Source organism: Muscardinus avellanarius (assembly GCF_963383645.1).
Source record: "Muscardinus avellanarius genome assembly, chromosome: 5".
Taxonomy (NCBI): domain Eukaryota; kingdom Metazoa; phylum Chordata; class Mammalia; order Rodentia; family Gliridae; genus Muscardinus; species Muscardinus avellanarius.
The window spans coordinates 141,270,435-141,287,818 of NC_137790.1; the positions used below are offsets into that span (position 1 = coordinate 141,270,435).

Sequence of the window (17,384 nt, forward strand, 5' to 3'; positions counted from 1 at the left end):
CCTTCCAAGTGCCAGGATTGCTTTGAAAGCTTCTTCCTTGCCGTGAGCTTCTCCCTTGCAGGACGTGGGCCTGGTGGGGCGTCTTGGTGCCCACTTCTCCTGGGTCCCCATATTGCAGCTCAGGCAGGACACCTGGGTGACCGCTCAGGAAGCGCCTGAGGTTCATAGGAAGGGTGGACGGCAAAGCCACACTCGCCACTGGTGACTTTGGAGGTGGGAGATCCAGCGCCTGGCAGGAGGGGCCTGGGCACCAGCCTGGCTGGTCCTTAAAGCTTCAGGGGTTGGGGCAACACGGTCAACACTTCAACACTGCTGCCTTGGCCTCTTGCCCATGCGCGCGCGCACACACACGCGCCCGCACATGCACACACGCAACGCCGCACGCGCGTACGCACGCGCGTGCACACATGCACACACACGCACATGCAGACATGCACACACGCACACACCGCACACGCGTACGCACACACGCACACACACGCACACGCCGCACGCGCGTACACACGCGCGCGCACACACGCACACACACGCACATGCAGACATGCACACACGCACACGCCGCACGCGCGTACGCACACACGCACACATGCACACGCACGCGCGCGCACACACGCACACACGTGCACACACGCGCGCGCGCACACATGCACACACGCACTCGCGCGCGCACACAGCACACATGCACACGCACGCGCGCACACACACATACACGCACACGCACGCGCGCACACACACGCGCGCACACCTGTCTGTTTGCCAGGCAGGGGACGCCCTGGAGCCCGCCCCTGTGGCCCTCTAAGTGTGTCCGATCGGGGAGCCGGGCGCCGCCCTCGCTCCCTCGCGCCCACCCTGCCCCTCCGCCCAGTGGCCGGACCCCGCGGCCCGGCCGCAACCTGCAGGAGCGCGGGCGGGGCTGCGGCTGGGGCTGGGCGGTGGGCGGGCCCGGCGGGAGCCCCGCCCCCGGCCCGCCCCGGCCCCGGGTGCGAATCCCCGGCGGCGGGCGAGGCTGGAGCTTCGCGAGCCGAGCGGCTGCAGCCCGGCGATCCTGCCCCGGAGCCCGCGACCGCCGCCGGCCACCGTGACCGCAGGTGCGGGGGCCGCAGGGGCGGGCGGGGGGCGGGGCGGGGGCCGAAGTCCGGGCCGCGGCGCCCGAGGGCAGGGGCGAGCCGCCGGCCCCGCCCGCGCTGGCGGTCACTCATTCCCGTGGCGACGGGGAGTCCGGCCCTCGGGGGCCGCGGCCGGGACCCCGGGGCCCACGTGCGCGGCGGCTGCGGGCTGCGCCCACACGTGCGCCTCCGCGTGTGCGCCGCGGCGGGGGCGAGCCGGCCCGAGGGCCGCGGGCAGAGCCCCCGGGGCCCCAGCGCCCCCCAGCCGTGCCCGGGCTGCTTTCTGCAGCTCGGGCTCCGCCAGGTCTCTTCCCTGGAAACGGGGCCGCTGGCCCCGCCATCGGCCCGAGCCCGGGACCACCGCGGCGCCCCCGGCCGCAGGGTGCTCCGCCGAGTCGGGCTGGTCCCCGGGGAGGGGCTCCCTTGCCTCTTCAAGTCCGGTGGGCCCCCAGGTGCCCCAGCGTGCCTCCAAAGGCATCCGCGAACCTCCCTCTCCGGCCCCAGGGCCTGGCTGCCACTCACAGACCGGAGGCAGTCCTCAGTCCTCGGAAAAGGCCACGTGCATCTCGTCAGGGAAACTGAGGCTGGGGCGTGGAGGTGTGCAGCTGTGACCGCGCTTGCGGGCGTTGGTGGTGTTGTTTCTGGCCCTCCTGACCGTACCCATTAGGGAGCCCAGCTGGGGAGTCGCAGCCCACCCGGAGAGGGCAGCAGATCTGGGGGGGCGAGTTAGGGGTCCAGGCGCAGCGCGCAGAAGCAGCCCTGTCTCTGAGCCTCGCTCCCATCCCCGTGCTGTGGTGCCTCGAGGTGCCGGCCTCCCTCCCCTAAGCTGGAAGGAGTCTGGGGACCTGGCCTGGCTCGGGGCGGACCTGGCCTCTCCAGGTGTGAGGATCCAAAGAGCAGTGTGGTGTGTGTGTGTGTGTGTGTGTGTTTCTGGGGATTGAATAATCCAGGGGTCTTCTACCTCGAAGCTATGCCCCAGCCCTATTTTTATTATTTTTATTTTGCAAATAGGGTCTTGCTAGGTTGCTGAGAGCCTTACTACTTGCTGAGGCTGTCCTCCAACCTGTGTTCCTCCTGTCTCAGCCTCCCCAGTACTGGGATTGCAAGCGTGCACCACCAGGCCCGGCAGAAGCTGGCCTCTTTTTGCTGCACCTCCCACGCCAAGTTCAGGGTATGTCTTGGGTACAGGGGAGAGTTCAGACAGCAGGGGTAGCTCCTGGCCCCGGGAGACAGCAGGTGGCCAGGGAGGCCTTGGGGTGCTGCCTGGCATCCGAGGCCCTTTCAGGAACGCCCTCCTACCTCCCCCTCGTGTCTGCCCCTGTACCGTCACCCTCCGCTCTCCCTCCATCTTCATCCTTCTGCTTTCGTGTGTCCCTGTACCCCCTCTTTTCTCCAAAGTCTCTCAGTCCCCCCACTGCCCCTTCCTCTATAGGGACCAGGATCACAGAGCCAGCGGGAAGGAGCCCGGGGCTGCAGGGTCGGGAATTAAAGAAGGAACCTAGCCGACATCTCTCCCCTCCCCCTCCCCTTATTTTAAAACTTCCGTCACCATAGCAACCCTTTACTAGTGCCTTCCCCTGCATTTCCTCTCCAACCCAAGGGAAGCCAGGCCTCCAGCGGCTCCTTCAGAGGTTCCAAGGCCAGGCCCAGGCTCTGGAGCCGGGTGGGGGCAGTGGCTCTTGGCCTTGCCTACATCTGAGGGCTGAACTTTCTGTAGGCCGCACTGGATTGCATTCCCTCCCTCGTCCAAGCCTGAGGGAGACCCCTGTTAGCCCAGAACTGTTGGCCATGGTTCTGGCTAGCTGGTGCCAGGCAGCCCCGCCAGCCTCCAGAGGCCTGGCCTGAGAGGAGGTCTCCACCTCCCTGGTTCTCCATCTGTGGCTCCTGAGAGAGGAGAGCAGGGGGCCGGGAGGGGTGTCTGCAGGCAGTGTTCACAGCTGCCACTAAATCGGAAGGTGTTGCTTGGTGGCCGGGCGGCAGCGGGAGGCCTCCTGGGCTGCTCTGGAGCCCCACGCAGGGACCAGGGCAGCAGGAAACTCCTGGTCATGGCCGCAGGGACCAGGGCAGCAGGAAACTCCTGGTCATGGCCGGGGAAGGTGAGCCTTAACCAGGTTGGCCCAGCGGCGGCCTGCTGCGCAGGAGCTCTGTCTGGCTTCCTTGCGCCCTGAGTCAGACTTGACTGACATGCAGGGAAGGCTGAGCCTGCTGCTGCACACCTGTGATCCCAGCACTTGGGAAGCTGAGACAGAAGGAACACGAGTTTGAGGCCGGCCCAGCAACATAGCAAGACCTGGTTTCAAAATAAAAAATCAAATCAGGCTGGGGGTGTAGCTTGGAGGCAGAATGCCCCTGGATTAAATCCTCAGCACAAAAAAACAAAATGCAGCAGAGCCCGAGGGCCCCTTATTGCCAGGGCAGCAGGGACAGGCTCCCTCAGGACCGCCCTGATTGCAGTGGTCAGGCCCAGGACAGGCAGTGCTGTGGAGAGGACAGCTCGGGAGGGGCGGGCAGCGCCAGGTTCTGCGTCCCCTCCAGCTCCCTTTGGGCGGCCCCAGGTGTGCACTGTGTCTCCTCTGTGGAGAGAGGAGGGCCCACATCTCCAGGGAAATGGCTGCCTCCGCGGCCCGAGTGGCCGTGGCCTGAGGCAGAGCCCCCCCTCTGTCGGTGGAGGAATAAGAAATCCAATCCCCTTACGCTGAGTGCCGGGCACCTGCCTACAATCTGAGTACTCGGGGGCTGAGACAGGAGGATCGCAGATTCAAGACCAGCACATGTTAACTAAGTGAGACCCTGTTTCAAAATAATATGTATGCTGGGCATGGTGGCACAGCCTGTTATCCCAGTACTTGGGAGACTGAAACAGAAGGATCGCAGGTTCAAAGCCAGCCTCAGCAATTTAGCAGGGCCCTCTGCAACCTAGTAAGACCCCATTTCCAAATCAGAAATAAAACCAGCCTGGGAGTGTAGCTGGGAAGTAGAATGCCCCTGGGTTCCATCCTAGCACTGCCGGGGCTCAGGGTGACGCTCAGTGGTAGGGCTGCTGCCTGGCTTGGGCAGAGCTCCTCTTGTGGTAAAACCAGGGACAAGTCTCCCAGGAGGAGCAGGAGCAGGTGGTGGGGAGGGCAGAGGTGCTCAAGTATGGTCCCCTTTTCCTCTCTTCACCCTGGGGCAGCCTAGGGACACAAGCAAGTTTAGACTGGTGAGCAGGGCAGCAGTTGGGAGCCATGGCAGAGGGAGCAGGACCCGGCTCCAGGTTGTTACTGCGAGCCTTCCATGGCAGAAGACGCCAAGAGTGGGTTTCTGTAGCCAAAAGATGACAGGATCAGGCATACAAGTTGTGTGTGGTGGCGCTGAGATAAGAGGATCGCAGGTTAAAGGACAGCCTCGGCAATTTAGCGGGACTCTCAGCAAACTAGTGAGACCCTTTTTCAAAATAAAACATAAAACTGGGCTGGAGGTGTAGCTCAGAGGTAGAAGAATGTCCCTGAGTTCAATTCCTCAAAGGGGGAAAAAAGGATCAAGCATACACAAAACCTGGCCTTGAGGCTTGGGAGCAGGATTGCTGCGGAGAACCTCACAGCTTCAAGGGCTCGCGCACCACCTCGCTCACTCCGCCTCCCCCGCTCCCTGGGCGAGGTGGACAGCGCCCTTGCCGTGCCCCCACTTCCTGCACCTGAGTGGACACAGCTGAGCCAGCAATCACCTGTCGTTGGACATTTAGGTAGTTGCTGGGTTTCTTATGTTATAAATAACTCTGCTATGACAGATACCATTCTGATGGGAGGCTTCGGGGGAGGGCGTTCCTGTCGGAAGGAGTGGGCTAAGCCAGGCACAGCAGGGAGACCGGGCCCTCCCAGCCGCCAGCCCTGCAGGCCGGGCTACCCCCCTCCTGGATGGAGGACGGGAGCTGGCCTCTCCCCAGGTGCTTGCTGGGTGTGGCCACGGTAGGTGGGGACACGGTAGACAGCTGTGCCTCTGCTCTCCCACAGGGATGGGCTTCCAGCGTATCTGCGGAGCGGGCGGAGCGGGCGGAGCGGGCGGGCAGATCTTCAAAGCCTTTAGTTCTGCCTCCCTAGATGGCTGATCCCTGACGGGAATCCTGCTGAGCCGCAGCAGCCGGATTCCCTGAGCCCTAGCCACCCACACGGAGGAGAGCTGGACCTTGCCCCCTGGCTCTGAGCACACAGTGGGGAAGGACCTCCGGGCCCTGGGCCCCGGGGGACTGGGTGGCCATTTCTGAGGGGCGTGTTGTTAAGGTCCTGGTCTTTGGCCCTGGCTGGCAGAGTTCCTCGTGCCAAGCACGCCTCCCTTCTCCACTGCCCTGGGGTTGTGCTGCCTTCAGGAAGGGGAGCATCCAGGTGCCCGAGGCCCCAGGCAGAGCCTGCTTCAGCCCCAGAGCCGGGTCTGGAAGGACTAGAGAGAGCCGCGGGTCCCTCTGAGTGCTGAAGCCAGCTGCCCGGCACTGGAGATGAGAATCAGACCCAGCGGAGTTCCCGGAGCCCAGGGGGCCAGGAACTACATCTAGTCAGGGCTCTCTGACCAGACGCAGCCGGGCCTGACACGTGGGCCTTATGGGTCCCAGCAGTGCGGTGCTGGGCAGTCTCGTTGGCTGACCCTGCGCACCTGCCGCAGTCCTCCTCCAGGGCGCAGCCCATGCTGCCACGTGGGCGGAGCCTCTCCCTCAGGGGTGCGCAAGCATGGGGCCCTGATGTAGTAGTTACAAAATCAAAGTAATTACGGCAAAATGCTTTTTTTTTTTTTTGTAGTACTGGGGATGGAACCCAGGGGAGCTCTGCCTCTGAGCTCCACCCCAGCCCTATCTTCTATTTTTTATTTTGAAACAGGACCTCACTAAGTAGCTGAGGCTGGCTGAGAACCCATGATCCTCCTGTCTCAGCCTCCCAAGTACTAGGATTACAAGTGTGCGCCACCTTGCCTGACTTAATTTTTAATTTGTTTTTATTGTGGTGCTGGGGATGGTACCTTCAAGCGACACCCCAAGCCCTATTTTTTATTCTTTATTTTGAAACAGGGTCTCACGGAGTTGCAAAGGGCCTAATGAGCTGAGGCTGTCCACAAACTGTGATCTTCCTGTCTCAGCCTCCCAAATGCTGGGATTACAAGTGTGAGCCTTGTAGCCGGGCGTGGTGGCGCACGCTTGTAATCCCCATGCTTGGGAGGCAGAGACAGGAGGATCGCGCAGGTTCGAAGCCAGCCGCGTATGCTGGCTTAGGAGACCCTGTTTCCAAATAAAAATGTAAAAAATAGGTCTGGGAGTGTAGCCCGGAGGTAGAAGGGCTTCCAGGAACCCCAGTACCACCAAAAATAAAAATAAAAATAAAAAACAAGTGTGAGCCTTGTAATCCCAGCCTGGCTCTAATTTAATTTTTTTGTGTGTGTGATACTAGGGTTGGAACCCAGCGGCATTCTACCTGCAACCCTACTTTCTATTCTTTATTTTGCAGAGGGCCTCACTAAGTAGCTGAGGCTGGCCGCAAACCATAATCCTCCTGTCTCAGCCTCTGGAACACTGGGATTACAAACATGCACCACCACGTTCTTTTTCTTTTTTTTTTTGAAACAAGGGCTAAGTTTTTTTAAACAAGGTCCTAAGTTGAGGAAAGCTCACTAAGTAATTGAGACTGTCTGTAAATCACAATCTTCCTGTCTCAGCTTCCCAAGTACTAGGATTACAGGCATGCACCACTATGCCCGACTCACTTTATTCTTTTTCTTTTCTTTTTACTTTTTTTTGTGTGTGGTGCTGGGGATGGAACCTAGGGCCTTCACCTCCAGGCTACACCTCCAGACCTATTTCATATGTATATATATGTAATTTTTTTTTTTTGGTGGTACTGAGGTTCCTGGAAACCCTTCTACCTCCGGGCTATACTCCCAGACCTATTTTATGTTTTTTATTTGAAAACAGGGTCTCTTAAGGCAGCGAACCTGTGCGATCCTCCTGTCTCCGCCTCCCAAGTGCAGGGATTACAAGCATGCACCACTGCACCTGGCCCTATTTCATATTTTATTTGGAAACAGGGTCTCACCAAGCTGCTGAGAGCCTCACTAAGCTGCTGAGACTGGCTTCGAACCTGTGTGATCCTCCTGTCTCAGCCTGCCAGGTACTGGGCCCTAACTTTTGTTAACATTTTTTTATTGTGAACTATAATAAGAATCTAGGAATATGCCCCACATTTACACATTCTTACAATTATTATTGCTGAGTATGGTGGCACACGCTTGTAATCCCAGTACTTTGGAGACTTAGACAGTAGGATTGCAGGTTCTCAGCCAGCCTCAGCTACTTAGTGAGGCTCTCTGCAACTTAGTGAGACTCTGTTTCAAAATAAAGAACAAGCCTGGCATGGTGGTGCACACCTATAATTCTAGTACTTGGGAGGCTGAGACAGGAGGATCACAGGTTCAAGGACAGCCTCAGCAAATAGTGAGACTCTACAACCTACTGAGATGCTAATCAACCTCAGGAGACCCTGTTTCCAAATAAAAAGTAAAATCGGAATGGGGGTGTAGCTTGAAGAAAGAATGCCTCTGTTTTCAATCCCCAGTACCACCAAAAAAAAAAAAAAAAAAAAAAAAAAACCAAACCAAAATAACTTAGTGAGGCCCTATGCAACTTAGTGAGATCCTGTTTCAAAATAAAGAATAAAAAAATTAGGTAGCTTGGAAGTAGAATGCCCCTAGGTTCAATCTCCAGCACCACACACACACTTGGGTATAGCTTGGAGATAGAATGTCCCTGGGTTCAATTCCCCACAACAACAACAACAACAACAACAACAAATTATTATTATACACAAACCTGTGGTGTAACTATCACAGAAATTCAGAAACAAGCTCTGATTCCAGGGACTGTGGCCCACACCTATAATACCAGCTTCTTGGGAGCCTCAGATACATGAATTCAAGTTTGAGTCCAGCCTGGGCAAGTTAGCTAGAGCTTGTCTCAAAATTAAAAAAAAATAAGGGCAAGCTGGGCATAGTGGTACACACCTCTAATCCCAGTACTTGGGATCGCAGGTTCGAGGACAGGCTTAATAATTTAGTGAGACTCTATTTCCCTCTCTCACTCTCGCTCTCTCCTCTTTGTGGTATTGGGAGTGGGGGAATGGAACCCAGGGGCCCTCTACCTCTGAGCTACACTCCCAGATCTATTTTTTATATTTTATTTGGAAACAGGGTCCTACTAAGTTGCTGAGAACCTCACTAAGTAGCTGAGGCTGGCTTCAAACATGTGGTCCTCTTGTCTCAGCCTCCGAAGCGCGGGGATTATAAGTGTGTACCCCCACACTTGGCTAGTGAGACCCTATTTCAAAATAAAAAATAAGGACGGGTGTGGTGGTGCATGCCTGTAACCCTAGTATTTGGGAGGTGGAGACAGGAGGATCACAGGTTTGAGACAACCTCAGCAACTTAGTGAGGCCCTCTGCAATTTAGTGAGACACTGTTATAAAATAAAATAATAAATTAGGAGATGGGTGTGGTGGCACACACTTGTAATCTCAGTACTTGGGGGGCTGAGACAGGAGGATAACAGGTTTGCGGCAAGCCTCAGCTACATAGTGAGGCCCTCCACAACTTAATGATACCCTGTTTTGTTTTTTTTTTTTGGTTTGTTTTTTTTTTTGGTGGTACTGGGGTTCCTGGAATTCCTTCTATCTCCGGGCTACACTCCCAGACCTATTTTATACTTTTTTTTTTTTTTTTAACAGGGTCTCTTAAGCTAGTGCAGCTGGCTTCGAACCTGTGCGATCCTCCTGTCTCCACCTCCCAAGCGCAGGGATTACAAACGTGTGACACCATGCCCGGCCAGAGACCCTGTTTTACAATAAAGAATAAAGCTGGGCGTGGTGGCGCACGCTTGTAATCCCCGTGCTTGGGAGGCGGAGACGGGAGGATCGCGCAGGTTCGAAGCCAGCCTCGCTGGCTTAAGAGACCCTGTTTCCAAATAAAAATATAAAAAAATAGGTCTGGGAGTGTAGCCTGGAGATAGAAGGGTTTCCAGGAGCCCCAGTACCACCATAAATATATAAATAAATACATAAATAAATAAATAATAAAAATGGAGCTGGGGATGTAGCTCAGAAGTAGAATGTTCCTGGGTTAAATCCCTGGTTCTGCAAAATAAATAAATAAATAAATAAATAAATAAATAAATAAAAAAAAAGAGCCGGGCGTGGTGGCACACGCTTGTAATCCCAGTGCTTGGGAGGCTGAGACGGGAGGATCGCACAGGTTCAAAGTCAGCCTCAGCTATTTAGTGAAGCTCTCAGCAAGTTAGTGAGACCCTGTTTCCAAATAAAGTATAAAGTAGGTCTGGGAGTGTAGCCTGGAGGTAGAAAAAGCCCCCTGGGTTCCACCCCCAGTACCAAAAAAAATAAAAACCAAAGAAAAGAAAAATAATATAAATAAATAAATAAGGAATGTAGCTCTAGCTCAGATGTATTCAGATGCCCCTGGGTTCAATCTCCAGTACCAAATAAATAAAGAAATAAATGAAATATGGATGGGGGTGTAGCTTGGAGGTAGAATGTCCCTGGGTTTAATCCCTAGCACAACACACACACACACACACTCTAAGAAAATAAAAAGGGCCGGGGATATAGGTCAGTGGAAGAGTACTTCTGGCCAATTACCAGTACAAGAAAAAGAAAAGCAAAAGCCGGCATTGTGACATACACTTGTAATCCCGGTATTTGGGATTTGCGGGGTCGAGACAGCCACAGCAGTAGTGAAACTCTCATCAACCTAGCGAGACCCTGTTTCAAAATAAAAATAAATATCCAGTACCGCAAAAATTAAAAAATAAAGTAAAATAAAAATAAAACAGGACTCAGAGTATAGCGTAATTCCAGTACTTGGGAGGCTGAGCGCGAATCACCGTCCTGAGACCAGCATGTAATAACTTAGTGAGCCCCTGTTTCCAAATAAAAAACTAGGGATAGGGAGATAGCTCAGAGATGGATTACTCCTGGGTTTAATCTCCAGTACAGTGCACACTTGCACGCCCACATGCGCGCACACCTACACACACAAAGGGAAGCCAAAGAAACAAGCCTCCAGCAGCACGCTCACAAGGAGCTGTACTCGCGAGCGTTCCCGCATGGCTCCACTTTTCTCTGTCTCTGAGCAGTACAGGTGAGTTCTGCCTGTTGTGAGCTCTGAGTGTGTCAAAATCGTACTGTGGATTCTGTGGGGATATTTTCACTCAATGCTGTGTTCCCAAGACTAGCTGTGAGTGTGGCCAGCCCAGGTGTAGCGGCAGCGCCCTCGTTTCCACTCCAGTGTCCATCCTGTGAGCACATCACAGAGCTCTGCTGCTGCTGGGTACTTGAGCTGAGTCCAGTTCTTAGTAATTCTAAACGCGGCACCTTGAGCATTCTTGCCCGGGTGTCCTGAGGCACAGCGTAAGCGCTTCTGTGGGGCAGATGTTTAGAGTGCCGGGGTATGTTTCTTTGACCAACTGTTTTCCAGGGGGAGTGCTGCCCTGCGCCACAGTGCCCACTTGGGCCATCTCAGCCAGTATCTTCAGAGCGGAACAGCTGCTGAGCAGTGGTGACGGCCCTTTCACCCATGCGAAGCTGCTGTTCTGTTTTGGATTTTGTAGTGGGGCTTGAGCCCAGGGGCATCTGCCTCTGGAATACATCCTGGCCCTTTTTTATTTCAAAACAGAGTCTCACTAAGTTACTGAGGCTGGCCTTGAACCTGCTTCCTCTTGTCTGAGCCTCCCAAGCATTAGTATTACTAATAGACGTACAACACCACACCTGGCTAAAATAGCTAAAATAAATCAATTAATTAACTCTTATACTGGGGGGGATGGGACCCAGTGTCATTCTACATCTGAGCTATACCCCCTGCCTTATTATTATTTTGCGGTACTAGAGGTGGAACCCAGGGGTATTGTACCTCCGAGCTACACCCCCAGCTCTATTTTTTATTCTTTATTTGGAAACAGGGTCTCACTGAGTTGCAGAGGGCCTCACTAAGTAGCTGAGGCTGGCCCTGAACTGCAATCCTCTGGTCTCAGCCTCCCGAATGCTGGGGATTACGAGCGTGCGCCACCATGTCTGGCTTGCCCCTGCCTTATTTTATTCTTTTATTTTCCAATAGGATGTCACTAAGTTTTGAAGGGCCTAAGTTTCTGAAGCTGGTCAGGAACCTGCAGTCCCCCTGTCTCAGCCTCCCGAGTACTGGGATTACAAGTGTGCGCCACCACAACCAGCTATAATAGCTAAAATTTAAAGAAATTGTTTGGTTTTTCCAAGTATATATAATGCAGTACTCTTCTTCGCTATGTCAACATATTTTTCCTCAGGGGAATTTTTTTTTTGGTACTGGGGATTGAACTCAGGGGCATTCTACCACCAAGCTATACCCCCAGCGTAACTTTACTTTTTTAAATTTTTATTTTTATTTTATTATTTTATTATTATTATTTTTGGGGTGGTACTGGGGTTCCTGGAAGCCCTTCTACCTCCGGGCTACACTCCCAGACCTATTTTTATATTTTTATTTGGAAACAGGGTCTCCTAAGCCAGCGCGGGGCTGGCTTTCGAACCTGCACGATCCTCCTGTCTCTGCCTCCCAAGCACGGGGATTACAAGTGTGCGCAACCACGCCCGGCGAAATTTTTATTTTATTTTTGGTGGTACTGGGGGTGGAACTCAGGGACATTCTACTTCTGAGCTACACCCCCAGCCCGATTTTGTTTTGTTGTACTGAGGATTGAACCCAGGGGCATTTTTTAAAATGGTGCATTGTAGTCAAACGTATTAATGGGATAACAGATGGTGGAGACATACATGCACACACACCCAGTCTGCCCTCACCCGATCCCCATCCCATCCCTCCCCATCCCTCCTACCCATGCTTGGCTCAGTGATTGACTTTGGTATGTTTGTTTAAGGACATCATGTGCTTCAGAGAGTTTCCCTCTTCCCCTCCCATCCCCTCAATTAGGTCAGACCCACGGGCATTTTACCTCCAAGCTACACCCCAGCGCTTCTCGCCCTGCCCGAGCCGGGCTGTGCGGGGAGGGAGAGTGGAGCAGCTGAGCTAGGTCCCATCCCGCCAGCAGCTTAGAGCCTGGCAATGCCGTTTGGGTGTGTGACTCTGGGTGACAAGAAGAACTATAACCAGCCATCGGAGGTGACCGACAGATATGACTTGGGCCAGGTCATCAAGACGTGAGTGCCGGGCCCTGGGGCAGAGATGGCGGGCGGGCGGGCGAGGGCTGGGGAGGGGAGCAGAACGTGCCCCACGCTGAGGCCGGGCCTAAGCAGCGCACCTGCCGGCCGCAGCGAGGAGTTCTGTGAAATCTTCCGGGCCAAGGACAAGACCACGGGCAAGCTGCACACCTGCAAGAAGTTCCAGAAGCGGGATGGCCGCAAGGTGCGGAAGGCGGCCAAGAACGAGATCGGCATCCTCAAGATGTGAGTGCGGGCGGTGGCGGGGCGGGCCGCGGCCAGCGCCGAGAGGTGGCCGCCACTGGCACCCCCGTCTCACTGTAATCCTCCTGCGCCAGGGTGAAGCACCCCAACATCCTGCAGCTGGTGGACGTGTTTGTGACCCGCAAAGAGTACTTCATCTTCCTGGAGCTGTGAGTGGGTCTGGGGCTCAGGGTTCCTCCACCCAGGGCCTTCCCCCTCCTGCCCTTGCCACTAAGAAAGCCCCCTTGCTGGACCGCTGGGGACCCCGTCCCCGCGCCTGCCCAGCCAGCTGCCTGGTGCAGGCGGCCCTCCCAGACTGACCCGCTGCACCCCGATCCTGCCCACGCCGGGCTCAGGGGCTGGTGTCCCTCAGGGCCACGGGGAGGGAGGTGTTTGACTGGATCCTGGACCAGGGCTACTACTCGGAGCGAGACACGAGCAACGTGGTGCGGCAGGTCCTGGAGGCTGTGGCCTACTTGCACTCGCTCAAGATCGTGCACAGGAACCTCAAGGTGAGGCCAGGCCTGAGTCTCTGGGCCAGCTGGCAGCCGGGCGGCGGCGGTGGCGGTGGGTAGCCCCTCGGGGCCGCCTCCGGGTCCTGATGGCGCCTTCCTCCGCCTCCCCCTCCCCCACGCCACCCCGGCCCACGCAGCTGGAGAACCTGGTTTACTACAACAGACTCAAGAACTCCAAGATTGTCATCAGCGACTTCCACCTGGCGAAGCTGGAGAATGGCCTCATCAAGGAGCCCTGTGGGACCCCCGAGTATCTGGGCAAGCAGGGATGGGGCCGGGTGGGGCCAGCCTTCAGGGAGCCACTGGGCGGAGGGAGGCCCTCTCCCCAGGACCTGGCAGGCCCCGTGCTGACCGGCACATGGACGCTGTGCTTGCAGCCCCGGAGGTGGTAGGCCGGCAGCGGTACGGACGCCCCGTGGACTGCTGGGCGATCGGCGTCATCATGTACATCCTGTGAGTGGGGTGGGTGGGTGTGCAGGCCGGGAGACGGGGCCTCTGGCCATCTTGGGTGACCCTGTCCCCACGCAGACTTTCAGGCAACCCGCCCTTCTACGAGGAGGTAGAAGAAGACGACTATGAGAACCACGACAAGAACCTCTTCCGAAAGATCCTGGCCGGTGACTATGAGTTTGACTCTCCGTACTGGGACGACATTTCTCAGGCAGGTAAGGCGGTGCCCAGCACGCGGGAGGGGAGGGGCCGCCGCGCTCCGCTGTTTCTGCCGGACGCTGCTCCTGCCCAGCCCGTGCATCGCTCTAGACACTGAGGTGGGCGCCTGTGCTTAGCTTCTTCCTGGCTTTGTCCCTAGCCAAGGACCTGGTCACGAGGCTGATGGAGGTGGAGCAAGACCAGCGGATCACCGCGGAAGAGGCCATCTCCCACGAGTGGTGAGCAGGGCCTCGAGGGCGGAGAGGAGCCGGGGTCCTCTGAAGCTCTCGGGGCCATCCTCGAGGCCTTGAGCAGGTGGAGGCTGTGCTGGGAGTCCTGACCTCATGGCGGAAGGCTGGACAGTCTCCACAAAGGCCCGTGCCCTCAGATCCAGATGTGCTTTGCCCTCCCAGGATCTCTGGCAACGCTGCTTCTGACAAGAACATCAAGGATGGCGTGTGTGCTCAGATCGAAAAGAACTTCGCCAGGGCCAAGTGGAAGGTAAGGTTGGACGGCTCTCTTGGCCTGGCCCAAATGCTCCTTCTGGCACCCACAGTTTCTGGTCCGCACACACCCCTCAGGCCTTCAGCTGTGGCTGATGCCACTGTCGTTACCTGCAGGAGGACCGAGTAGCTGGGGCCCCGGGCCTGGGAGGTCAGAGGGAGCTGGGGCACCGTGGAAGGGGTGGGGCATAACTACTGCCAAGGAATGGATCAGGCCAGCCTCATCCCGAGCCCCTCTCCACTGTCCTCCTTCCAGAAGGCTGTCCGGGTGACCACGCTCATGAAACGGCTCCGGGCACCAGAGCAGGCCGGCGGGGCCGCGGCCCCGCCTGCCTCAGCCACAGACACTGCCACCCCGGGGGCCGCAGAGGGTGATGCTGCCAAGAGCGATAGCGTGGCCTCTGCAGACCGTAGTGCCACCCCCGCCACCGACGGCAGTGCCACCGACGGCAGCGTCACCCCCGCCACCGACGGCAGCGTCACCCCCGCCACCGACGGCAGCGTCACCCCCGCCACCGACAGGAGCGCTACTCCAGCCGCTGATGGGAGAGCCACGCCAGCCACGGAAGAGAGCGCGGTGCCCGCCACCCAGAGCGGTGCCACACCGGCGGCCAAGGCAGCTGCCGTCCCCGAGCCGGCCACGGCCCAGCCGGACAGCACAGCCCCAGCGGGCACCGCAGGCCAGGCTCCACCCTCGAGCAAAGGAGAGGCTGCTGGCTCTGCCCAGGAGCCTCGGAGGGAGGAGAGCAGCTGAGTGGGCAGCCTGGTGGGGGCTTGGGGACAGGCAGGAGGGTGGGAGAGTGGATGAGGGGCTTTTCACTGTACATAGATTCACTGGCATGAGGCCCTCGCTCTCCAAGCCCCCCATCCCAGTGGGGCATGCCTGGGGGCCCCGGGAGAGCAGTCTTGTCTCCTGTGCGTGTGTGCGTGAGTGGTGGGCAGGCCAGAGGCAGGGCCGGCCCCAGCCCCTGCATGGATTCCTCGTGGCTTTCCTGTCTTTTGCTAGCTTCAGTTTCTGTTCCTTGTGGGATGCTGCTCTAGGGATACTCAGGGGTCCCTGCTCCCCTTCTCCTTCCTTCCTGCCTCATCATTCCACCAGGCAGGCCCTGCAGGTCCCATCCTTCCCAGGCCCTAAATGGGGTGGCCTTGCCCTGAGAGCTGGTCCTCCAGCGAGGCCCTGTCAGCGGCCTTAGGCTCCTGCACACAAAGGTGTATACCTGTGGTACGTGAGCTACCCTGGGAGTCGACACTGGCTGGTAGAGAGGATGCAGAACTCTAGGGCAGTGTGCTTTAAGTCGAGGTGGTCACATGGCTGGGGTACCACATGCTAGCTGTGGGGGTCCTCGGAAGGAGGAGAGGATGGATAGGAGGGAAGCCGCTTCCAGCTTTGTCCGTGGGAAGGCCCTCCTAAGACCCCTGTGTTATTTCTTGCCTTCCTGAGTCTGGCAGTGGGTTGCCCTGTACCCTGAACCTCATGAGCCTCTAGGAGAAAGGAGCAATTGGGATGTGGCAGTGAGACTGGGGAGCAGGAGCAGAGGACAGGCCCAGAGCCCAGTGGCCCAGCGTGGCTGGGCCCTTAACCTGGGCCACACAGGGAGGGCCCAGGTCCCATGCTCTCCCGAGATGCTCACCTGGCACAGGCTCAGCTCGGGAGTGTCCATCCCAGGGGCCTGCTGCATGGCCCTGCCCCGTAGTGTGATTTGGGGGCTTGCCCTTCACAGGGGAAGATTTTCTGCTTTCAGTTAGACAACATGGAGAAGATCCTCCTCCACTTCTGCTTCCTTCTACCAGAGCCCAGGTCCCTCTGAGCCACATTAAGTTGCTTTGGCTGGGTTAAGGAAGTATAGTAAGACTCCCCAGTTCCTTGCGGGAGGCTCCTGAGATCCTCCCACAACCTGGACAGGCAACCATACTGGCCCTCGCCCTCGCTCGGCACTGCGTGGTGGCCCTGCCTTCTCCCTGCATGCCTGTGGGTCTGCTCTGGTATGTGAAGGTTGGTGGGCTAACCGTGTGCCTGCTGAACCTGGCAAATAAACGTCACCCTGCAAAGCCTCTGGCTACCCTCTTGCCTTTGCTTCCTCTGTCCTACCAAGGAGGAGTCCCTGGAAGGCACTGGGGTGTGAGAGGCTGGGGAAAGGGTCACTGCTAGTGGCTGATGCTCTGTGGACTGCTTGGGTTGACAATGAAGGGCACTCTCACAGGTGTGGTCCTCAAAGGTGGTGGTGGGGCCTCTGGGTCTTTAGAAACCCATGTGGGTGGTGTGTCCTGGACTAGGTTTGGACCAAGAAATATCCTGTGCTCAGGGATCTAACAGGGCTGCTCTTCCTAGTCCTTTTGACCAAGGAGCCTTTGTCTTAACTTGGGCATAGAGCTAGAGCTCACCCAGGGCCAAACACCACAAGGCTACCTTGCTCGTGGCCTGCAGGGGCTTCCTTGGGCTGTGGAGGGGGTGGAGGATGGGCATTGCACACCTGTGCTGCTCTGGGTTGATTCCTACTTCCTGTGAACACCTGTGCTTTCCACGTCGGCCCAAAGGATTTTGCTCTGTGGTTTCTTCAGCTGGAACAGATCAGTTTTATAATATGGGGCTCTGCAGAAGGTTTCTTCTGGGAGAGGGAATTAACACTGCTAAAAATAGCATGAAAACCTCTAAGGAGATTTGCTCCAGTCCAGATGGGCCTCGTGAATTCACCAGGGTTGCTGCTTTCTCAGGGAGGATCTCAAAAATGACCTCTCTGATGCAGAAATAATAAAAAGGGTTTGTTAGTCCCTGTCTTTGAAGCATCTATGCCTCCAAAACTGCAACCGTACTACAGTCCCTGGCATGAGGAATCCTGGGCGCTAAGAGCTAAATGAGGGTACTGGCCCTGGTACCTCCAAATTCAGGGATCGTTAGATTTTACCTGGGTAAAGCCAAAGTTAGTGTAGGTTAGGTTGGGGTCCTATGTGTCTATCTTTCCAAGATCATCGCTAAGATAATCTGAGGCTGAAAGGGTGGGACATTCTTTTGATTTGGGAACTCTGGGCGGCCAGCGCACGGCCCAGCGCTGCCCAGAGCACTGGCGGTCTCACTTCCTTGCGCCCGCAGTCTTCTTGCCGGTCCCGAAGTGCAGAAAGAATCGAGATGAAGGTCCCAGGCCCGACGCACCTCGCGCCAGC

The 17,384-nt window shown here is 56.7% G+C and overlaps 1 protein-coding gene across 1 annotated transcript; it reads left to right on the forward strand.

Moving 5' to 3' along the window:
* Positions 1-12,221: 12,221 nt before the first annotated feature.
* On the forward strand, positions 12,222-14,979 carry CAMKV (CaM kinase like vesicle associated; the record flags this gene model as incomplete). Its single annotated transcript, XM_080696905.1, has 10 exons — positions 12,222-12,316; positions 12,431-12,562; positions 12,655-12,729; positions 12,933-13,071; positions 13,212-13,332; positions 13,452-13,527; positions 13,603-13,739; positions 13,883-13,961; positions 14,136-14,223; positions 14,482-14,979. 10 exons carry the CDS (start codon positions 12,222-12,224, stop codon positions 14,977-14,979), a joined length of 1,440 nt encoding a protein of 479 aa, XP_080553031.1.
* Between the last annotated feature and the right edge of the window lie 2,405 nt (positions 14,980-17,384).